The sequence below is a fragment of the Bufo gargarizans genome, chromosome 2, assembly GCF_014858855.1.
Source record: "Bufo gargarizans isolate SCDJY-AF-19 chromosome 2, ASM1485885v1, whole genome shotgun sequence".
Classification (NCBI taxonomy): Eukaryota; Metazoa; Chordata; class Amphibia; order Anura; family Bufonidae; genus Bufo; species Bufo gargarizans.
In genome coordinates this window covers 62009755-62034356 of record NC_058081.1, presented here as the reverse complement: position 1 = coordinate 62034356, position 24602 = coordinate 62009755, and the positions used below count along the sequence as shown (strand labels likewise).

At 45.4% G+C, this 24602-nt stretch overlaps 1 protein-coding gene across 3 annotated transcripts in view; it reads right to left on the bottom strand.

Moving 5' to 3' along the window:
• The window catches only part of DDHD2 (DDHD domain containing 2), an 80737-nt gene that overhangs the window by 41070 nt on the left and 15065 nt on the right, over positions 1-24602 (bottom strand). The window contains exon 2 of one of the 3 annotated variants that reach the window (XM_044279041.1): positions 9114-9494. The exons of 1 other annotated variant lie outside the window; for it this stretch is intronic. In XM_044279041.1, the coding sequence (XP_044134976.1) occupies positions 9114-9449 (336 nt within the window). In that variant the 5' untranslated portion in view covers positions 9450-9494. Of the gene's footprint in view, positions 1-3980; positions 4280-9113; positions 9495-24602 lie in introns of those variants that run through there. One more of the 3 variants, XM_044279042.1, reaches the window with a different exon arrangement.

Sequence of the window (24602 nt, the reverse complement as noted above, 5' to 3'; positions counted from 1 at the left end):
CGCACTGAATACCGACCCATTCATTTCTATGGGGCTGTTCCAATGAGCGGTGATTTTCACGCATTACTTGTGCGTTGCGTGAAAATCGCAGCATGCTCTATATTGTGCGTTTTTCACGTAACGCAGGCCCCATAGAAGTGAATAGGGTTGCGTGAAAAATCACAAGCATCCGCGGATGCGGTGCGATTTTCACGCACAGTTGCTAGGAGACGATTGGGATGGAGACCAGATCATTATTATTTTCCCTTATAACATGGTTATAAGGGAAAATAATAGCATTCTGAATACAGAATGCATAGTACAATAGCGCTGGAGGGGTTAAAAAAATAAAGAAAAATAATTTAACTCACCTTAGTCCACTTGCTCGCGCAGCCGGCATCTTTTTTGTCTTGATCTTAGCTCTGTGTAGCAACAAGGACCTTTGGTGACGTCACAGTCATCACATGATCCATCACATGATCTTTTACCATGGTGATGGGTCATGTGATGGATCATGTGATGACCGGAGTGACGTCACCACAGGTCCTGTTGCTACACAAAGCTAAGATGAAGACACAAGGAGATGCCGGCTGCGCGAGCAAGTGGACTAAGGTGAGTTAAATTATTTTTTATTTATTTTAACCCCTCCAGCGCTATTTTACTATGCATTCTGTATTCAGAATGCTATTATTTTCCATTATAACCATGTTATAAGGGAAAATAATACAATCTACAGAACACCGATCCCAAGCCCGAACTTCTGTGAAGAAGTTCGGGTTTGGGTACCAAACATGCACGATTTTTCTCACGCTTGTGCAAAACGCATTACAATGTTTTGCACTCACGCGGAAAAATCGCGGGTGTTCCCGCAACGCACCCGCAGCTTTTCCCGCAACGCCCGTGTGAAAGAGGCCTAAATATTACAAAGTTTTGGTGCCTTGGGCCCGACAACTCCAATGGTTCGAACCTGTCGTCAATAAAAAAAAAAAAAAAACAACACATCTGTCTGAGGTCCCTCTGTTTCCACATCACTGTCCCATTCCAGGTTGTTTCTAGTCCCCAATGGACAAAAGGGACTTTGTCCTGTGACCACTGCAGCCAATCACTGGCCTCAGTGATCATGTTAAAAAAAATGGCACATCACTGCTAGTGACCTTACTCATGATGTGCCGTTCAAGCACATGTGACTTCTGAGGTCAGTGGTTAGCTGCAGCAGTCACAGGACAAAGTCCTTTTCAATCTGGCGAGGGCTGTAAGCGGCCAGGAATGGGGCAGCAGCATGGGAATAGCGGGACAGCAGACAGGCGAGTTGTTTTTTTTTTCACTTTAAAGGGGTTCTCTGAGAATTAAGAAAATGAAAATACTTAAATATTACTTTATTATAATTATATTCTCAAATACCTTTCATTATTTATAATGGCTCGTTTTCTCTGGGGAGCAATCATCAAGTGAAACAAAATGGCCGCTGTCCCATTAGTTTACACAAAACCTGTCCTGATCACACATAAGGACAAGTTACTTTACAACACTGAAGTAAAGAGCTGCCTCATCCTCCTCTCCACTTATCATCTGTATTCAGGATCATAATCCCTGACAAGAACTTTAGCAGAATCTATGGGAAATTTAGTTCATGAGGAGACATGAAGTACAGAGAGGACGGACAGGACAGACTGTGGTAATGTGGGGCATACACGTGCTGCAGCTCATTATCCACACCTCACCCTCCTCTCATGTCTCCTTCATCATCTCCATTCCCACAGAGATTCACCTGTATTCAGGATCATAACCCTGACAAGTAGAGCAGAGAGGAGGATGAGGCAGCACTATGGCTCATTGTGATGAAGTAACTTGTCCTCCTGTGTGATTAGGACAGGTTTTGTGTGTACTAATAGGACAGCGAACATTTTACTTCTCCTAATGATTGATCCCTGGACAAATGAGCCGTTATAACTAATGAAAGGTATTTGGAAATATATTTATTACAAAATAATATTTAAGTATTTTCATTTTTTTAATTCCTGGAGAACCTCTTTAAAAGTGTCCACGTTACCACAATTGGAGTTATCAGCTCCAAGAGGACCGTAAAGAAAATATTTGTCATGCTCCACCTCCGCAGTGCTCCTTTAATGACCATTTTAAATAAGGGCTACAAATTTCTGTAAAGAAATAATCCAAATTATCTTCTCAAATTAAACGCATTTCATCTTAGCTGAAACCACGGACAGTCAATATAATTTTTAGTTGATAATTTTCTGTTTAACAAGTCAAAAAAATAATTAAAATCTCAGGCCGGTTTCACCCGTGCGAGTACGGTAGTGATCTACGATGTTGTGAGTTCCAGCCAGATGGTGGGTCTATCGCCCTGTAGTCAAATGATGGTGTGAGTTCAAGACAGTAGATCTCCATGATTCAATGAGTTCATGTCAGCCTAGTCGCGGTTGGTTTTGGGAGATGCGACTGTCAAATGGAGTACTGGTACTTTACAGAAAATATTAGTGTTAGGCTGAGTTCACACGGGCGAGATTTCCGCGCGGGTGCAATGCAGTAGGTGAACGCATTGCACCTGCACTGAATCCTGACCCATTCATTTCAATGGGTCTGTGTACATGAGCATTATTTTTCATGCATCACTTCTGCAATGCTTTAAAATCGCAGCATGTTCTATATTCAGCGTTTTTCACGCAGCCCTGGCTCCATAGAAGTGAATGGGGCTGCGTTAATAACGCATTGCATCTGCAAGCAAGTGCGGATGCAATGCGTTTTTCACTGATGGTTGCTAGGAGATGTTGTTTGTAAACCTTCAGTTTTTTATCACGCGCGTGAAAAACGCATCAAAACGCATTGCATCCGCGCGGAAAAAACTGAACAACTAAACGCAATTGCAGCCAAAACTGACTGAACTTGCTTGCAAAATAGTGCGAGTTTAACTGAACGCACCCTGAACGCATCCGGACCAAATCTGTCACGCTCGTGTGAACTCAGCCTTAAGGTTTATTACTGTTACTAGTCATTCATAGCCGAGATCGGAATACCAGTCTTACGTGGAGGTGGCCGGGGTTATGGGAACAGCAGACTGGACTTAAAATGAATTGGAAGAGAAATAATGGCAGATACTGGAATAACCCTTTAAAATAGAAATTTGGCAATATAACCTTCCCAGCAGAACTGATCTGGCTACAGGGGACATTCAAGTTTTCTTAAGTCTCCCCATTACGTGCAGGAGTAGAATGAATGGAGAGGTGGGCCAACATGTGTGTCCCTCTCCATTCTCTGCTATAGGAAGAACGGAAACACCTGAGCACGTTAAGCAACCTCTCCACTAATTCTCTGCTTGGATGCAGCAGTTCACCAGGTGGGTCAGGGGATCCTCATTTTCCACATAGATGTGGATCCCTGAGCATACGCCTAAAACATCTTTGTTGGGTATTCCTCTTCAATTTGCCAAACCTCGATTTTTCACAATGCATGTTAGGGTTGAGTCATAAGTATCAAAGAGGTTGGCCCACCTCATACATTGGTGGCATATCGTTAGGATATGCACACCAGTGTCTCATACAGTAGATGTGGGTTCCAGAGGTGGGACCCACACCTATCTCTAGAATGGAGTCTGCAAAGTGAAAAAGGAGAGTGGACCGCACATGCACAGCCACCCTCCATACATTTCTATGGGACTCCCGAAAATAGCTAAGCAGGCCATTGCTCCATTTACTCATCAGATATTGCTGGCATATCCTATAGATATGCCAGCAATGTATGAGATGGGCCAAACCCTTTAAGATTAGCACATACAATTATTATTAATAATTGTGCACCATGAAAAAAAGCCCACAAAGTCCCCCAAGATGATTAATAGTAAATGTACTTTCTACAAGAGTACTGAACATAACTAATTTAGATTTGACTGTCGACCATGTTAAAAGGGATTGTCCTAGTGACGCATACCGGTATATATTTTTTTAAGACAAAATTGTATGAGAAAAAAATATATATATTTAACTCACCTCACGAATTCCACACAAAATAAGCCGATCAGTAGTCATTCCAACTGTTGCGGTCTCCAGTGATCAGCTCCAGAGGAACCGGTCATTGTGCACACTGAAATAATTGGGAGGTCTGTGTAATGCATGAACATGTCGGGTCTTCCAGACAGACAGATGCTCTTTGAGGACAAAATGTCCTAATAAGGTATAAACAGGTTTTCTAAACCAAATAAGTATTTTGCATGAGCAAAAAAAAAATGTTGTATGTAGATTTTTAGTACATATGCATATTTGGGACATCAAAGATCACAGAAGATGCCACAAATGGAAACCAACCAAAATTTAGCTAATTATTTGTTTACTCAAACTGGTATAGTCAAAAGGTAAGATTGTGATTGCAATGCATGCTATACTAGTAAGAGCTTGTAATAACGTAAAGTGATTCTTTGATCTCCTAATGGTTCTTTTTTTTATCTGCATGTAGCATTCAAAACACTGCAAATTTCTGCCCCAAATACTTGTTTTTCATGCACTTTCCTTCCCCTGTTCCCTGCATCAGTTTTTATGAGCTGGTTCTTTACATGCAGAACTTCCTGCTTTCCAAAGCTGGGTTTGGTTACAGCTATGGAAAACAGGAAGTTCTGCTTATAAACATCCTGCCAGAAAAAACTATGCAAAGAACAGAGAAATCGTCGTGCTGTCATGAAAAACAGTATTTGAAGAAAGAAATATGCAGTGTTAGAGTTACTGAATGCCGATAAAAAAAAATTATGGGACTGGAGAACCCATTTAAAGGGGTTCTACAGTTTGTTTAAACTGATGATCTATCCTCTGGATAGATCATCAGCATCTGATCGGCGGGGGTCCAACACCCGATCAGCTGTTTGAGAAGGCAGCGGAGCTGGCAGTAGCGCCGCGGCCTTCTCCCTGTTTACCGCAGGCCCAGTGACATCACGACTAGTATCAACTTGCCTGGGCGGGGCTAAGCTCTGTTCACTTGAATGTAGATTAGCCGCGGCCAGGCCAGTTGATACTAGTCGTGACGTCACTGGGCCTGCGTTAAACAGTGAGACGGCCGCGGTGCTCCTGGAGCGCCGCTGCCTTCTGAAACAGCTGATCGGCGGGGGTCCCGGTTGTTGAACCCCCGCCGATCAGATGCTGATGATCTATCCAGAGGATAGATCATCAGTTTAAACAAAGTGCAGAAACCCTTTAAGTTGGCCATACGACTTAGTTGTCAGCCAAAAACTCATTCATCTGACCTTTGCAAAGCATTCACGCTTAGGCTAGGCTCAGACAAGCATGCATGTATTATCAATGGGATGGTTGAACAAAGCCTCTGGCAGAAGCTTATCTCACTTAAAAAAAAAAAAAAAAGATCAGTCATGTCGAAATCCAAATGTTTCACTGTCGATATACAGTCAGCAACAATAGAATCCCAAAGAATTAAATTCTAATACCAAGATGTAAACTAGGAAAAAATATTTCAAGATGTGCCCTATCTAACTGCAGCTACCTCAAGCCACCCAAGCATGAACATTTGAGTAAAACCAATTCGGCAATATTGTAATGAAAATGTTGGGGGTCATCTCTGACACAGATCCTTCACTCCCTACAATCAACCACTTGCACCTCAAAATCCTCTATAATCTCTCAGAGGAAACGGCAAAAACCCCTCACTGTTGTTCTGACTCGTTCTTACCTTCATTAGCTCATTACTAATCTGTCTTCTCCTCACTAAACTCTCTCCTCTCCAATCTACCCTGAATCCAGCCAGACTCCTCTGTCTAGTACCATGTACCCATCACTACACTGATGTCTCCACCCTGTGCCAAACTGCTGCCTATCCACTATAGAATACAATTTACACTTACCTCTCAACCACAAAATCTCTCCACATTGCCGTACCTCCCTATATCTTCTCCATCATCTCTATCTAGGACCAACCAGTGCCATCCGTTCTAACATCGATCCAAGCGTAATATCCAGGGGCGGACTGGGAACTTAAAGTGGCCGTGGAAAAAAAAAACTAAAAGTGGACCCATGTTTTAGGAGGGTCCAAATTGACAGAAAGCAGGAAGAGGCAGGGCCAACACACATAGGCAAGGACAACAGAAGTAAAGGGGGGGCAGGAATACCGTTGTGTGGAACAAAATACCACAGTGCAACACAAAATACTGCCCCAGCAAAACCAAAACCACACTTGCTGCACAATATACTGCCCCAGGAGAACCGCTGGCCTGGTGCTCCTACATTAATGCTAAGAGCATCAGACTGTTATGCACCTGGCTGGCGGCCATGAGGAGGGCTTGGATGGCGCCTTGGGCATTGACCAACCGGGAAATTTCCCTGCAGCCAGTTCCTCCCAGTTTAATATCTATCATAACGCAAACTTCCCACTCCTGTTTTCTAGAATTTTCTTCTTCTGCACTAGTTCTCCAGATAGCACTATCCCGGGCAAACAAGTTAATTCCCAATATCCAAAATTCTAAGCACGTTTAAGGCCTCATGCACACGACCGGTCCACAAATTGCGGATCCGCAAAACACGGATGCCGCCCGCGTGCGTTCCGCCATAATAGAAATGCCTATTCTTGTCCACAAAACGGACAAGAATAGGATATGCTCTTTTTTGCGGGGCCACGGAAGGGAGCAACGGATGCAGACAGCACACGGAGTGCTGTCCGCATCTTTTTGCGGCCCTATTGAAATTAAGGGGTTTGCATCCGAGCCACAAAAAACACAGCTCAGATGTGGACCCAAACAACGGTCGTGTGCATGAGGCCTAAAACACGTTTTTTTAATTCATGCACATCACATTTCCTATCTTCAGTCACCACTTATTACCTTATTCCTCAGAATCTGTTCCCTTCACGAGTATCCCCCGCACTCCGGATCTGTGCATACTAGGGTTGTTGCGGGTATCGAAATTTCGATACCCAATCGATACTTTTGTCCCGGTATCGATACGATACCGGGATTTCCGTTTTTTCGATACTGGGCTGCGCTTCTGCGCAGTCTAGTATCTCTGAACATGAGCGCGCTGCTATCGGCGCGCTCATGTTCTCTCTCAGCAGCACGGGGAGAAGGAAGCTGTCCTCCCTCCCCCTGTGCTGCTGCTGCCGCTGCCACCAATGAGAAGCGAGGGGCGGAGGAGGGGCGGCAATGAGAAGCGAGGGGCGGAGGAGGGGCAGCGCCGGCAATGAGAAGCGAGGGGCGGAGGAGGGGCAGCGCCGGCAATGAGAAGCGAGGGGCGGAGGAGGGGCGGCGCCGGCAATGAGAAGAGAGGGGTGGAGGAGGGGCAGCGCCGGCAATGAGAAGCGAGGGGCGGAGGAGGGGCAGCGCCGGCAATGAGAAGCGAGGGGCGGAGGAGGGGCAGCGCCGGCAATGAGAAGCGAGGGGCGGCGCCGGCAATGAGAAGAGAGGGGCGGAGGAGGGGCGGGCGCACTGCGCCACCAATGATAGGATTATTTCAACACAGAGCTGCGCCCAGCGATGCCCCAGCACTCACCATTAGTCCTGGGCGCCGCTCCGTTCGCCTGCAGTGCCCCATTACTGTCTCCTCTCCTGCTCCACATGCTGCTGATTACTATCGGAGCGATGGGAGGAGACATCAGCTTCACTAGTAGGCGTTCCTTCTCCCTGCGCTGCGATTGGACAGCGCTACAGCCAGGGAGAAGGAACGCCCACTAGTGAATCTGATGTCTCCTCCCATCGCTCCGATAGTAATCAGCAGCATGTGGAGCAGGACAGGAGACAGTAATGGAGCACTGCAGGCGAACGGAGCGGCGCCCAGGACTAATGGTGAGTGCTGGGACATTGCTGGGCGCCGCTCTGTGTGGCCTGATAGTGAAAGTCTGGACTCATATACAGTAGTCAGTCTTTAACACATACAGGAGGCGGGTGCCGGCAGCAGAATCGCATTGCCGGCACCCTGCCCCTGACAGGGAGCTGCGATCAGCGGCAGTTAACTGCCGCTGATCTGCCAGTACCCGCCTCCTGTATAAAGAGGTAGTTATCATTGCCCCCCCCCCCCCCTCAACCCACCCATCCCATTAAAATCATTGGTGGCACAGTGTGCCGGCCCCTCTCAACCCCCCAGTATTAAAATCATTGGTGGCAGTGGCCACAGGGACCTCTTCCCCCCCCCCCCCCTCATTGGTGGTGCAGTGGCAGCTTCTGATCGGAGCCCCAGCTGTGTAAGCCTGGGGCTCCGATCGGTTACCATGGCAGCCAGGACGCTACAGAAGCCCTGGTTGCCATGGTAACATCCCTGATGCTGTGTGCACAGAGCAGCAGGGACAGTGTGGAGTCCTATTCACCCTAATAGAGATCTATCAGGCTGAATAGGAAAAGGGATGAAAGATCCCAGGTTCTAGCCCCTAAGGGGAAAATAGTCATTAAATAAAAAGTGTAAAAAAAACAAACAAAAAACACTAAAATATGAAGTATAAATCACCCCCTTTTCCCAATTTCACATATAAAATATTTAAATAATAAACATATTACATCGCCACGTCAGAAAAGTCCAAACTATTAAAATATATAAAAAAAAAATCTAGGTGGTGAATGCCGGAACAGAAAAAATAAAATAAAAACTGCGCGATTCGCCATTTTTAAAAATGAGGAATGCACGTGGCTTTTTTTGTTTATTTTTTTCGCGTGGTATCGAATGGTATCGAGTATCGCAATACTTTTTCATGGTATCGAAACCGAATCAAAAAATTGGTATCGCAACAACTCTAGTGCATACACAGATATAGGATGGTGAACCATTAGAGAAAACAAGCACTTTTTACCTCTGCATCTTTTTCCCGATCAATTGTAAGCATTTTGAGCAGACACTTCTACTGTCCGATTTGTTATTCACTGTGTGGTGTGTGATATTTGTGTACTGTTGTGTATGTTTCCTCTATTTGTAAAGTGCTCCAGAATCTCTTAGTGCTACATATATGAAGATTATTATTATTATGTTATCAGGGGTGTTTGTGTACAACTCTTTCCCAGTTTAGTTTCTCCGATAACACAGCTCTGTTGTCATCACTTGAAAGGCAGGAAAGTTTCAAGAAATACGAAATCAGCTTAAGAAAAGTACAGTTAAGAAAAATACAAGGAAATATTAATAATAATAATAAAAAATAAAAAAAGAACCCACATAAATCCGGCCTTTGCGTAAGGAACGACATATTGTTGATGTGTGAACCTGGACTCCCATCTGAGAAGCAGAATTCTGGAGGTCTTTTAGAGTCGTCAATGGCTGCAGAGTGACATCCTCAACTAATTTCCTGCGTACTTGGTTACACAGCTTGGGAGGGCGACCTGACCTGGGACGAGTCTCGGTAGTGTTGTAGGTCTTCCATTTCATAATGATACTGCGCACTGTGCTTACATGGAGAGTCAATGCCTTTGAAATTTTTTTATACCCTTCTCCAGCTTTGTGGAGCACTACAACTCTTTCCCGCACATCTTGAGAAAGCTGCTTGTTCTTCATGTTGCTTTTGTTGACCACCACCGAAGTGTACCCGAGGGAGCTTATCTACAAGTTAAACACATTTTAATTACACAACTGATGGGGACTAATCTACTGATCTAGCAAGCTTTTTACACAAAACCATCTAACCTGATCCTGCAAAGGAACATGAGTTGATTTCTAGAAAAAGGGAATGGTCTCTCATTCAAGGTGCCCATTCCTTCTGAGATATTGCAGTCAGTACTTGACAACTGCCCCAACATAAATGTATGTATTGGCTCATTATGACCCACTTGCCCAAGAAGAACAATTTCAGACTTTAACTAAATGTTATGATGGCTGGTGGTTCCCGTTTCTGGTGTGGTCAGCTTCCATAGGCAGACCGCAATACAGCTGGCACTCCAAACCACTTGGCCAAATCAAATGATTACACAGTTTTATGATCTTTAGGCAAGTGTTTCAGCTAGATCTATACCCTGCAACATTAATAGGTAGGTGAATGCATGAAACCTCTGCTGGACATACTGGTAACACAGAGCTGAATGAAGAAAGGCATTCAACACACAGTGCAAAAGTAGTAACATTTTGTTTTAAAAAGGCACGGGCACAGTTAGGCCTACCTCTCTGGCAAGGTTACCAGAAGCCACCATACGTGGGAAGATGTTGACATTTGGTGGGACGCAAGTGCAGCCATGGACTCCACCAACGCATTGGGATTTTTTCCTTTTCTATGAGGATCACAGTTTAAAAATTATGCATCAGCAAGGACGATTCATACAAACGGTTAGCATCTACCTATACACTGCATATGTAGGACATTTTCAGACATTAATTAGCCTCTCTCTCACTGGTGAAGTCATAAAGGCGTGTGAAAATGAGCATGTGCAAGTCAAAAAAAATGTGTAGAGATTTATAGAAATGGACATCATGGACATACAAGGTGCCATGGACTGTTGACAACAAACACTAAATGTCTAAAATGGCGATGGATGGACGTTCTCCTGGTGGTACAAACAACAAGCCATCCATAAGAGCTCAATCTAATATGTACATGGTTACCAAGCTACAAGATTTGTGTTGCTAATGAGCTTTCTTCGTGCAAAAACGTATGAACTGACTGTACAAGATGTGTCATCAAAAAAAAGCTATATCCCAAGCCTACCCTAATGAGAACTCCTCAACAAAAAGTTGTAAATCCCAATAAAGAACTTAACTTTGCAGAAAACTACAACACTGAAAGAAGCATCCAGAACAATATCATTATCTATAGTAGCTTCCCATCTAGAGCCAATTTGACGCAAGCAGAGGAAGGAGGTCAAAGCAGGAGAAGGGTACAAGAAAATTCCAAAGTACTGGTCCACCACCAAGGTATAGTTCAGTGGTTAAAGAGTAAATTATAATCGTCATGGCTGCTATCACACAATTACCATGGGAAACTTTTGGAACTACTGGTCCTTCATCAGCCAGATAATAGGCATATGGATGCAATAAGTTTCTTGTTCTTCACTGCCGATCGGGGGAAGTCTGCACTTCTGTAATTTGCTCTAAAGTTATCAAATGGTGAACAAGGTTTGATAAATTTGGTGCATCTTCTGTCTTGAGATGTTACTCCATTTTCTATGCCACCAGTTTACTGAAGTACTGAAGAGTAAGAAAACTTTAGCGATTTTTTTTTATTAAGTCGCAATTGATAAATCTAGCTATTCATTCCCATTTTCCACACAAATAAGCCCAAAAAGTGGAAAAGCCTGATTTTGTGACTAAATCTGATACCAGAATTTTAGAGTGCAGGGTGTAATAAATTCATTCCACTGTAGTAATGCATTGTATTTTAAAATGAGTTGTGTGGTTTAGAAAATGAGTTTTCAAATCCTAAGGGATTCTGAGTTAGTAGAGCGAACTCCCCTATTCAGGAGAGTCCCTATCTTTGGAGGACGAGGCATGTCACTATTATAAGGACACGCTAGATGATTTCAATTGGAACTATGTGATGCTTGAATTCCCCTGTGGTGCCACTGAACAATTACTAATGGGCTCCCCACATATTACATGCCACAATTAGCTTATCATTGGGGAAGTCTAACATAAAGCAATTCTCCACAGTGGACAAACCCTTTAATACATTATAATGTGTTTGAATATTGTGTAAACCCTCCCTTGTGTCGCCAAACCAGCCCATTGAGGTGCGGACTCCTTTAAAACCTCCAAGGTCTCCTGTGATATCTAGTACCAAGAGAATAGCAGCAGATCCGTTAAGTCCTGAAAGTTGAGAGATGCAGCCTCCAGCGATCATACTCTTTTCAGTACATCCCATATCAGATTCTATCAAATCATCACCTTGAACTGTTTGTCACATTCTGCAAACCACTCCTAAACAATGTTTGCAGTGAAGCAGGGCACATTACCTGGCTAAAGCACACTAGAAGAAATTGCTGAGGTCCACATGTAGAAAAATTCCATATTTATTAACGTGAACATGTACAGTGACGTTTCAACCATTTCCTGGTTGGGTAGGTGGTACATGTTACATCCACATGATGCCAAGATCCAAGGTTTCCAGCAGAACATTGCCTAGAGCAGGGTTTCTCAACTCTGGTCCTCGGGACCCACCTACCAGTCAGGATTTGAGAATATCCCACATAATGAATACCCGTGGTAAGTCCTGGTGCACTGACACTAATTATATCACCTGCTAAATACTAAGGAAATCCTGAAAACATGACTGGTAGGTGGGTCCCCGAGGACCGGAATTGAGAAACCATGGCCTAGAGCATCAATTTGCCTCTACCAGGTTGTCTTCTTCCCGTAGTGCATCCTGGTGCCATCATTTCCCCAGGGAAGTGACGCACACGGACCCAGCTATCCACATGATGTCAAAGACAATGTAATTGATCAGACTAGGCCACCTTGTCCTGTTGCTCCATGGTACAATTCTGATGTTCATGTATGCATTGTCGATACTTCCCATGGGCACTTAGTGGTCTGCAGCCCCATACACTGCAAGCTTCGACAGAAAGTTGTCAGAGCACACTGGCTATCATAGCCAGAATCAATTTTTTTGGCAATTTGTTATACAGTAACTCTTCTATGGGATAGGACGAGGCGGGCTAGTCTTCTCCCCACGCTGATGAGCATCCGTGATGCTGTTGCTTGTTCACCAGTTGTCCTTGGACCACTTTTAGTAGGTACTAACCATTGGATCTGGGGAACACCCCACTAGACCTGCCGCTCGGGAGATGCTCTGACCCAGTTGTCTAGCCATCATAATTGGGCCTTTGCCAAAGTCTCTCAGGTCATTATGCTTACCTTTCAGGGTCTCACCCAGGCACTCGGCTCCTCCTTCAGGGTCTCACCCAGGCACTCGGCTCCTCCTTCAGGGTCTCACCCAGGCACTCGGCTCCTCCTTCAGGGTCTCACCCAGGCACTCGGCTCCTCCTTCAGGGTCTCACCCAGGCACTCGGCTCCTCCTTCAGGGTCTCACCCAGGCACTCGGCTCCTCCTTCAGAAACTTGGCTGCTATTTTAGGATCTTATATAGACACTTGGCTGCTATTTTAGGATCTTACAAAAGCAATCAGCTCCTCTTTCAGGAAATTACAAGGGCACTCGGCTCCTCTTTCAGGGTCCTACACAGACACCGGCTACTTTTTCGAGATATTATACAGCCACATGGCTGCTCTTTCAGGATCTTATACAGGGATACAAGCATTTCAGATTGTACTGAACACCATAGAAATTGCACTTTTCACCAGTACAATATACTGCCACTTTTTGCCACATTAAAATTGTGTGTGATTCTTTTATTTGCAACTTTTTGCTCGTTATTAGAGTAGATTCACAAGGGCTAATAGTCCGATTCTCTGCTGCTTCATTAAAGCTGGCCATATACTTCAGACAATGATCAGCAGCATTGTGGCCGTTCAGGAGTCTGTGGGAACAGTCGTACAAACAATCCCACCATGAACATGCAAGACTAGACCGACTCCCTGGTCCTTCAGCAGAATGGCAAATGATTGGGGGGGATTTGGCCAATCATGCCATAAGCATGCAATTTCGACCAACAACGGCAACATTTTCCGATTAGGTATCTGTCGGCCATTGCAAACGATTTTTTGTTGTAGTTTTTCAAACGACATTCGGCTGAAACCAATTCCAGTCAACTTCTGTCTAGTCTCATATGTATGGCTAGCTTTATGCCCAGTGTAAATGTACCATTAACAAACCGCAATAATTTCAATGCAAAACACACGTGTTACATGCCGATTTGCTGCAGATTTTGCCTCAGGAGTGCCACGGATTCCACCAATGCATTGTAAAGGCTGAAATCCATTGTGGAGAGCCCATGCATAAAGAGAAGTGCTGAGGATTACGATCTGCACTGCAGGGCAATTTAGACTACTTTCACATATGAGATTTTGCTGCCCGGTTTTGAGATCTGGCATGGGATCTCAAAACCGCAGCAAAACGCTTCCGTAATAATACAACTGGCTGCGTCCGTTCAGAACTGATCCGGTTGTATTATCGAAAATAAACAAATTGAAAAAAAAAAAAAAAAAACACTGACCCGGCACCATTGACTTACATGTCCAGTTTTCCATGCCGCCCACAAAAACGCTGCTTGCAGTGATTTTGGGTCCAGCATGGGAACGCAACAAACCAGAGTGGAATGCATTCTGGTGCTCTCCGTTCTGTTCAGTTTTGTCCCCATTGACAATGAATGGGGACAAAACTGAAGCGTTGTGATGCAGTTTTTGAGACCCTGCGACAGATATCAAAACCGGACAGCACAACGCAGATATGAAAGTAGCTTTTTTTTTTTCTCTCACACATTGTGTGTATGAGACTTCTTAAAATCTTATCTACTTTGCTGGTACTGTAAAACACGGCAGATTTGCTGCATGCAAACCCACGGCGGCAAATAAGTAGTGTATTGTACGTGGAAGTACCCTAAGAAAACCTCTCGTGTTTTTATGGTGCACTTAACAATGGAGACTGAAGTGAAATATGGATAACCAATGACACATAAGGCACAGCACGGAAAGGTCTGGATTTATGAATGAACAGGTAAATGAGCAGTTAGGGCCTTTTGCACACAAACGTATTTTCATTCCGTTTAGTTTTTTTTGTGGACCTAACACGGGACCATTCATTTCAATGGGTCCACAAAAAAAACGGAAGGTACTCCGTGTGCATTCCGTTTCCGTATTTCCATTCCACAAAAAAATAGAACATGTCCTATTATTGTCCGCATTACGGACAAGGATAGGGCTGTTCTATATGGGGCCAGCTGTTCCGTTAACTATGGAATGCACACGGATGTCATCCGTATTTTTTGCAGTTCCGTTTTTTGCGGACCTCAAAATACATACAGTCGTGTGCAAGAGGCCTAATTCAGAGGGAACTGTGTGAAAACCTAAAAACTCCCATAAACATAGGAGTGAGGTAAAGAGGTAAACAGACATGTTATTCATTTATTTATAAGGCACACCTTATCTCCAAGACATTGAGATCCCAGGGGTTAAAAAGCCAACCTATACGCCCTACCACACCCTGATGTCATTTTCTCCTCCCAACAGAGGTTAACGGATAAAAATGGCAGCAAAATCCCACTGAAAACAATGGAAAAATGATCCACCTGCCCTGATCACCACCTCTTCCCACCATCCTCAGAGTAGCATTTACTCTACACTGTGGACTGACCGAGGCGTTGGTACAAAATGGTTTTAGTTGCTCTACATTTTTGCTGTCTTCAGCCACCACAAGAGGGCGCCTACTGCGTGCCCTTATACGCCGACCTCAGTAGTAACACTGTATGCATTAAGTTCCCTCTTTGCAGATAGCTAGTATATTACATTCAAAAAATTTTAACCCTTTGATGACAAATGTTTTGATCCAAAATGACCAGATTTTTTTTTTTTTTTTAGGTGTCTTGGACATGTGATGGTTCAACCACCTAACAGTTTTGTCCAAGCTCTGCTCGGGCTTTGAGAAAAGGACTTAAAGAGCATGTCCCACGAAAAATATTCTACAGTTTACAAACCAGCATCTGGATCTAAATACTTTTGTAATTGCATTTAATAAAAAATGTTGCATAGCCACTGAGTTATGCAATAAAATGTATCTGTATAGCGCCACCTGCTGCATGTCTTTTTTCTTATTTCTTTGTCCAGCTCAATAAGAAGGCCGCACATGCTCAGTTTCATCCTTCAACTGTCTCCTGAGTTGTGATAGGATGAGAACTGCAGCACAAAGACACACCCACCAAGAAAGGACACTCCCCTTGAGCTACCAGGATAAAGAATCTAGCAGAAAAATTGCAGCAATGAATGAGGAGATCTCTGGATCCATGTGAGATACAGGGCTGGTTCTAACTTTGTTAGAAAGAGATTCTCATGTACTAGATGATGTCTAATTTTCATTTTACATTAACCATGGGATAACCCCTTTAACAGTGAAGCCAGAGCAGAGTTCAGGCAGCAGGGCAAGGGCTGCTTTAGCTGCTCATATCGTGACTGGTAGCAGCTAGAGATATGGTTCTGGTCTTGTTTGAAAGCTGGGCGTCCAAGCTTTCAGTCAAGACAATAGGAGATATAGCTGTTAGAAATTGGGTCAGGAGTGAAAGCAGTGAAACCCACTTTTACTTTCAGCTGCATTCACTGCCAATATCTCTAGCTGCTACCAATCCTGAGATATAAGGAATTAAAGCAGATCTCCCCTCTTCAGTCTGGAGGAGGGGTGGGGGGCAGTTGGGTAGCTGACAGCCTGCAGGAGGAAAGAAAAAAAAATATACATATAAATTTGGTATTATCATATTTGTACTGGCCCACAGAATATCATGTTACACAGTGAACGCTGTAAATTAATTCCACAAAATAATGTTAAAATTGCAGTTTATCTTTACGCCTAAAAATAAGTTATTTAATACACTATACACACACACACACACACACACACACACCTCAAAATGGTCCCAAAAACTAGTTATGTCACTAAGAGGTTACAAATTAAACTGTCCCCAGACATATATTAAAAAGTGAAATTTTCATGAGGGTTTTTCTCATTTTATTGTGACTGTTAGCAGGTTAAGGGCCCTAACTTTTTTATGTCTTGGGCTGCCAAAATAATTTTTGGAAATAATATTTTCAATTGGCCTTTATTAAAAATATTGAGCCATTTTGTCACAATGGGTTAACAATTTTTCTAACTGTGCGACAGGTACTTTCACTTTGTGCCCTCATCTAATAACCCTTATCTCTAAACTACGGAGAGGTCATAAACACTTATTTAAAGGGAGTCTGTCAGCAGATTTACCCCTTTTTAACAGTTGCCATTATGCTGTAGCCGCAAAACAGACGATTAACACAGTACCTTTATACGCTTTGGTGGACTTTTAAATCTGCCAAAAACGAACTTTGATGAGGGCTCGCAAGTGCCCAGGGCGGAGCCCACCGTGTTGGAGCCCAGGCAGCTCTGCCTCTTCGGCTCTTATCCCCGCCCAGCCTCCTCCTCTGCTCGCCTATCTGTTGTCTCTCCCCCTCAGCGAGATCCCGCGCCGACGCGATGACTTCCTTGGTCGGGGCATGCGCATAAGCTACTGCGATGCCGTGTCAGCAATGGGCATTGCAGTGCGCATGCCCCGGCCAAGGAAGTTATCGCATCGGCGCGGGATCTCGCTGAGGGGGAGAGACAACAGATAGGCGAGCAGAGGAGGAGGCTGGGCGGGGATAAGAGCCGAAGAGGCAGAGCTGCCTGGGCTCCAACACGGTGGGCTCCGCCCTGGGCACTTGCGAGCCCTCATCAAAGTTCGTTTTTGGCAGATTTAAAAGTCCACCAAAGCGTATAAAGGTACCGTGTTAATCGTCTGTTTTGCGGCTACAGCATAATGGCAACTGTTAAAAAGGGGTAAATCTGCTGACAGACTCCCTTTAAGCCACATTCTTATCAGTAAGATAAAGACTGAGCTATAATGAGTGTTTAAAATGTCAGACAGAGATAAGGAGTCTGTCTGCTCCACAGATGACGAAAAGACAGAAAAGCCACAGGCAGCTACTAGAGCGTTTCAGCTCTGTACAGAAAAAAATGGCTCTGCATTTTTAATAAAGACCAATTGAAAAAAGGTGAGCGAAGCTGGCCCCCCTTCAAACAGCACAAACAAAAATTCCAGTGTGTTTCTTTAGTGCTACGTTTGTGCTGTTTTGTGCCGCAAAAATTAACATTTGTGCTGCTTTTATTTTAAAGATAATAGCAACTGTTTGTTTCAACATGATGACATCACCAGCCCCCCTACAACAGCAAAAAGACATGAAACTTGCTGGATGGTTAGTGCTACGTTTGTGCTGGTTTGTACCGTTTAAATCTACATTCTACCTCCTTTCGTTTTCGAGTTATTAACCATTTATTGAAAGGTCACCAAAGGTCACTCAGCCCCCCATCACAGCCAAAAGACACGAAACAGGGCTAGTTGGTTAGTGCTACGTTTGTGCTGGTTTGTACTGTAGAAATTAACATTTGTGCTAGTTTTATTTGTAAGATAATAGCAAAACCGGGCTGGTTGGTTAGTGCTGCATTTGTGCTGTAAAAATGATCATTTGTGCTGCTTAATTTTATGAACTCCATTAACAGGGCTGAAGCATACTCACTTTACACAGGTAGTAAGACAAGTTAAAGCGGACTGACATCACTTAAGTAAGAATGATTATAGCTACAGCCAAAAAAATTAATACTAACTATCAAGAAGTAGAATAGTAAAATGTGTCTCAAACATTTTTATTCTACAAATCATTTTATAAACTAAAGATCATAAAGTTTTCATAAAAATCAATGACAAATAAAGAACAAATAAACCCAAACATAGAGATATCCATATTAAGTCCTGATTTTTTCGCAGTCTTCATTAAACGGTAACTGCACTTGTCCATGGGAAGTGCATAAAAAAGTAGATTATCTCAAGCTAAAACCTTTACTACCTACGCTTAACAAATAGTAACTTGGAACTACAGACTAATAATACAAAATCATCAACACTCCATACAGTGTACAGACCTTGAGTAAGAGGTTGGTGCTTGAAGTGACAACATGGATGGCGCTGTGTCCGTCAAACAGCCAACATTTGGGGGCCATACAGGGTCCCTTCTTCTGGGCGACATAGTAACCGTCACTATGTTGGCCAAAAGAAGGGACCCTGCATGGCCCCGAAATGTTGGCTGTTTGATGTATGTGTCAATTTAATAAAAAGTGCTTTACTTCTGGCACATATTGTCCAGTGCTGGTGTCTTCTATTGTGGACTACAAGCAGCTACCTCTTGTGTACAGAACAGTATGGGGGCAGATCTTGGTATGTGAATTTACCACAGCCATACCATTTGTCAAATCATCATATTTTTCCCATGCGTAATCAGACCTTTTACAGTAGGCTATGTAATGGCCTAGAGAGCTTCTGGTAGCTGGTTGGCAAAATGCAACAACAGCTTTTAAAGTGAACCTGTTCTCATTTAATTCAAGGTAGGCTGGAAATTCAGAGAGTTCTGCTTCAAGAAATCTTTCTTGTGAACCTCTGCTTCGTGTTTCACAAGCTGACCAGAGTCCTATGTCAGTGTCAATCCAAAGGTGTTGTCTAGAGTTGAGCGAACACCTGGATGTTCGGGTTCGAGAAGTTTGGCCGAACTTCCCGGAAATGTTTGGGTTCGGGATCCGAACCCGACCCGAACTTCGTCCCGAACCCCATTGAAGTCAATGGGGACCCGAACTTTTCGGCACTAAAAAGGCTGTAAAACAGCCCAGGAAAGGGCTAGAGGGCTGCAAAAGGCAGCAACATGTAGGTAAATCCCCTGCAAACAAATGTGGATAGGAAAATGAATAAAAATAAAAATAAAATAAATAAAAATTAACCAATATCAATTGGAGAGAGGTCCCATAGCAGAGAATCAGGCTTTATGTCACCCACCACTGGAACAGGCCACTGTCAGATATTTAGACCCCGGCACCCAGACAGAGGAGAGAGGTCCCATTGCAGAGAATCAGGCTTTATGTCATAGCAGAGAATCAGGCTTCACGTCACTCACCACTGGAACAGGCCATTGTCAGATATTTTGGGCCCTGGCACCCAGACAGAGGAGAGAGGTCCCATTGCAGAGAATCAGGCTTCATGTCATAGCAGAGAATCAGGCTTCATGTTATAGCAGAGAATCAGGCTTCATGTCATAGCAGAGAATCAGGCTTCATGTCACCCACCACTGGAACAGGCCATTGTCAGATATTTTTAGGCACCGGCACCCAGACAGAGGAGAGAGGTCCCATAGCAGAGAATCAGGCTTCATGTCATAGCAGAGAATCAGGCTTCATGTCATAGCAGAGAATCAGGCTTCACGTCACCCACCACTGGAACAGGCCATTAGTCAGATATTTTGGCCCTGGCACCCAGACAGAGGAGAGAGATCCCATAGCAGAGAATCAGGCTTCATGTCATAGCAGAGAATCAGGCTTCACGTCACCCACCACTGGAACAGGCCATTGTCAGATATTTTGGCCCTGGCACCCAGACAGAGGAGAGAGGTCCCATTGCAGAGAATCTGGCTTCATGTCATAGCAGAGAATTAGGCTTCATGTTATAGCAGAGAATCAGGCTTCATGTCATAGCAGAGAATCAGGCTTCATGTCACCCACCACTGGAACAGGCCACTGTCAGATATTTTTAGGCTCCGGCACCCAGACAGAGGAGAGGTTCATTCAACTTTGGGTTGCCCCGCAATATAATGGTAAAATGAAAATAAAAAAAGGATTGAATGAGGAAGTGCCCTGGAGTACAATAATATATGGTTAAGGGGAGGTAGTTAATGTCTAATCTGCACAAGGGAAGGACAGGTCCTGTGGGATCCATGCCTGGTTCATTTTTATGAACGTCAGCTTGTCCACATTGGCTGTAGACAGGCGGCTGCGTTTGTCTGTAATGACGCCCCCTGCCGTGCTGAATACACGTTCAGACAAAACGCTGGCCGCCGGGCAGGCCAGCACCTCCAAGGCATAAAAGGCTAGCTCTGGCCACGTGGACAATTTGGAGACCCAGAAGTTGAATGGGGCCGAACCATCAGTCAGTACGTGGAGGGGTGTGCACACGTACTGTTCCACCATGTTAGTGAAATGTTGCCTCCTGCTAACACGTTGCGTATCAGGTGGTGGTGCAGTTAGCTGTGGCGTGTTGACAAAACTTTTCCACATCTCTGCCATGCTAACCCTGCCCTCAGAGGAGCTGGCCGTGACACAGCTGCGTTGGCGACCTCTTGCTCCTCCTCTGCCTTCGCCTTGGGCTACTACTTGTTCCCCTGTGACAGTTGGGAATGCTCTCAGTAGCGCGTCTACCAACGTGCGCTTGTACTCGCGCATCTTCCTATCACGCTCCAGTGCAGGAAGTAAGGTGGGCACATTGTCTTTGTACTGTGGATCCAGCAGGGTGGCAACCCAGTAGTCCGCACACGTTAAAATGGGGGCAACTCTGCTGTCGTTGCGCAGGCACTGCAGCATGTAGTCGCTCATGTGTGCCAGGCTGCCCAGAGGTAAGGACAAGCTGTCCTCTGTGGGAGGCGTATCGTCATCGTCCTGCGTTTCCCCCCAGCCACGCACCAGTGATGGGCCCGAGCTGCGTTGGATGCCACCCCGTGAACATGCTTCATCCTCATCCTCCTCCACCTCCTCCACCTCCTCCTCATTCTCGTCCTCCTCATCCTCCAGTAGTGGGCCCTGGCTGGCCACATTTGTACCTGGCCTCTGCTGTTGCAAAAAACCTCCCTCTGAGTCACTTCGAAGAGACTGGCCTGAAAGTACTAAAAATTACCCCTCTTCCTCCTCCTTCTCCTCCTCCTCCTGGGCCACCTCCTCTTCCATCATCGCCCTAAGTGTTTTCTCAAGGAGACATAGAAGTGGTATTGTAACGATGATAACGGCGTCATTGCCACTGGCCATGTTGGTGTAGTACTCGAAACAGCGCAACAGGGCACACAGGTCTCGCATGGAGGCCCAGTCATTGGTGGTGAATTGGTGCTGTTCCGCAGTGCGACTGACCCGTGCGTGCTGCAGCTGAAACTCCACTATGGCCTGCTGCTGCTCGCACAGTCTGTCCAGCATGTGCAAGGTGGAGTTCCACCTGGTGGGCACGTCGCATATGAGGCGGTGAGCGGGAAGGCCCAAGTTACGCTGTAGCGCAGACAGGCGAGCAGCGGCAGGATGTGAACGCCGGAAGCGCGAACAGATGGCCCGCACTTTATGCAGCAGCTCTGACATGTCGGGGTAGTTGTGAATGAACTTCTGCACCACCAAATTCAGCACATGCGCCAAGCAAGGGATGTGCGTCAAACCAGCTGGTCCCAGAGCTGCAACGAGATTTTGCCCATTATCGCACACCACCAGGCCGGGCTTGAGGCTCACTGGCAGCAACCACTTGTCGGTCTGTTGTTCTATACCCCGCCACAACTCTTGTGCGGTGTGGGGCCTGTCCCCCAAACATATGAGTTTCAGAATGGCCTGCAGACGTTTACCCCGGGCTGTGCTGAAGTTGGTGGTGAAGGTGTGTGGCTCACTGGATGAGCAGGTGGAGGAAGAGGAGGAGGAAGAGGAGGCAACAGGAGGCAAAGAATGTTGCCCTGCGATCCTTGGTGGCGGTAGGACGTGCGCCAAACAGCTCTCCGCCTAGGGCCCAGCCGCCACTACATTTACCCAGTGTGCAGTTAGGGAGATATAGCGTCCCTGGCCGTGCTTACTGGTCCACGTATCTGTGGTTAGGTGGACCTTGCCACAGATGGCGTTGTGCAGTGAACACTTGATTTTATCGGATACTTGGTTGTGCAGGGAAGGCACGGCTCTCTCGGAGAAGTAGTGGCGGCTGGGAACAACGTACTGTGGGACAGCAAGCTACATGAGCTGTTTGAAGCTGTCTGTGTCCACCAGCCTAAATGACAGCATTTCATAGGCCAGTAGTTTAGAAATGCTGGCATTCAGGGCCAGGGATCGAGGGTGGCTAGGTGGGAATTTACGCTTTCTCTCAAATGTTTGTGAGATGGAGAGCTGAACGCTGCCGTGTGACATGGTTGAGATGCTTGGTGACGGAGGTGGTGGTGTTGGTGGTACATCCTCTGTTTGCTGGGCGGCAGGTGCCAACGTTCCTCAAGAGGCGGAGGAAGAGGTCGAGGCGGCGGCAGCAGCAGAATAGGCCGAGGCGGCAACAGCAGAAGAGGTAGCAGGGGGTGCCTGAGTGAGTTCCTTGTTTTTAAGGTGTTTACTCCACTGCAGTTCATGCTTTGCATGCAGGTGCCTGGTCATACAGGTTGTGCTAAGGTTCAGAACGTTAATGCCTCACTTCAGGCTCTGATGGCACAGCGTGCAAACCACTCGGGTCTTGTCGTCAGCACATTGTTTGAAGAAGTGCCATGCCAGGGAACTCCTTGAAGCTGCCTTTGGGGTGCTCGGTCCCAGATGGCGGTGGTCAGTAGCAGGCGGAGTCTCTTGGCGGCGGGTGTTCTGCTTTTGCCCACTGCTCCCTCTTTTGCTACACTGTTGGCTCGGTCTCACCACTGCCTCTTCCTCCGAACTGTGAAAGTCAGTGGCACGACCTTCATTCCATGTGGGATCTAGGACCTCATCGTCCCCTGCATCGTCTTCCACCCAGTCTTCCTCCCTGACCTCCTGTTCAGTCTGCACACTGCAGAAAGACGCAGCAGTTGGCACCTGTGTTTCGTCATCATCAGAGACGTGCTGAGGTGGTATTCCCATGTCCTCATCATCAGGAAACATAAGTGGTTGTGCGTCAGTGCATTCTATGTCTTCCACCGCTGGGGAAGGGCTAGGTGGATGCCCTTGGGAAACTCTGCCAGCAGAGTCTTCAAACAGCATAAGAGACTGCTGCATAACTTGAGGCTCAGACAGTTTCCCTGATATGCATGGGGGTGATGTGACAGACTGATGGGGTTGGTTTTCAGGCGCCATCTGTGCGCTTTCTGCAGAAGACTGGGTGGGAGATAATGTGAACGTGCTGGATCCACTGTCGGCCACCCAATTGACTAATGCCTGTACCTGCTCAGGCCTTACCATCCTTAGAACGGCATTGGGCCCCACCAAATATCGCTGTAAATTCTGGCGGCTACTGGGACCTGAGGTAGTTGGTACACTAGGACGTGTGGCTGTGGCAGAACGGCCACGTCCTCTCCCAGCACCAGAGGGTCCACTAACACCACCACGACTATGTCCGCGTCCGCCTCCCTTACTAGATGTTTTCCTCATTGTTACCGTTCACCACAATAAGAAAACAATTATTTGGCCCAATGTTTTGAATTCAAATTCAGGCCTTTTTTTACAGACACCTAACACTATCTGGCTATCTATTTAGGTACCGTATTACACTAATACAGGCACAGCAGTAACGACAGATTTAGCTGAATATAAATTGTAGGCCTAGTATTTAGGCGCTGGCATGACAGGTATACGTTTACAGACAGAATTAGACTTGGAAATGCACAGTAGCGTGTGAAGTTATTGTGGATGACCCTATCAGCACCTTCAATCTAATATACCCTTTTATGGATAGATTTAAACTTGGCCTGATACAGCAGAAACCACTGATTTAGGGAATTGCTAAGTTGGGAATTGTATTTTAACCCAGAACAAAAACTGTGCTTTGGCGGACACTAAATGAATTGACCAGCCACAGCAGTAACGACAGATTTAGCTGAATATAAATTGTAGGCCTAGTATTTAGGCGCTGGATGACAGGTATACGTTTACGGACAGAATTAAACTTGGAAATGCACAGTAGCGTGTGAAGTTATTGAGGATGACCCTATCAGCACCTTTAATCTAATATACCCTTTTAATCGATCGATTTAAACTTGGCCTGATACAGCAGAAACCACTGATTTAGGGAATTGCTAAGTTGGGAATTGTATTTCAACCCAGAACAAAAATATATCCTTTGCCAGACAGCAGACAGTATTACAATTGGCTAGCCACAGCTGAAACACCAGATTTAGGGTACTGCTATTTTGGCAATTGTATTTCACCCCTCAATAAAATAGCAAGCACAGCCAAGCCCCTGATGTAGGATATAGCAAAAAAAACAACAACACACTATTGATGGTTAAATGGACTTGGTGGCAGCTTGTGCTGGCGCACCACAAGACACAAAATGGCCGCC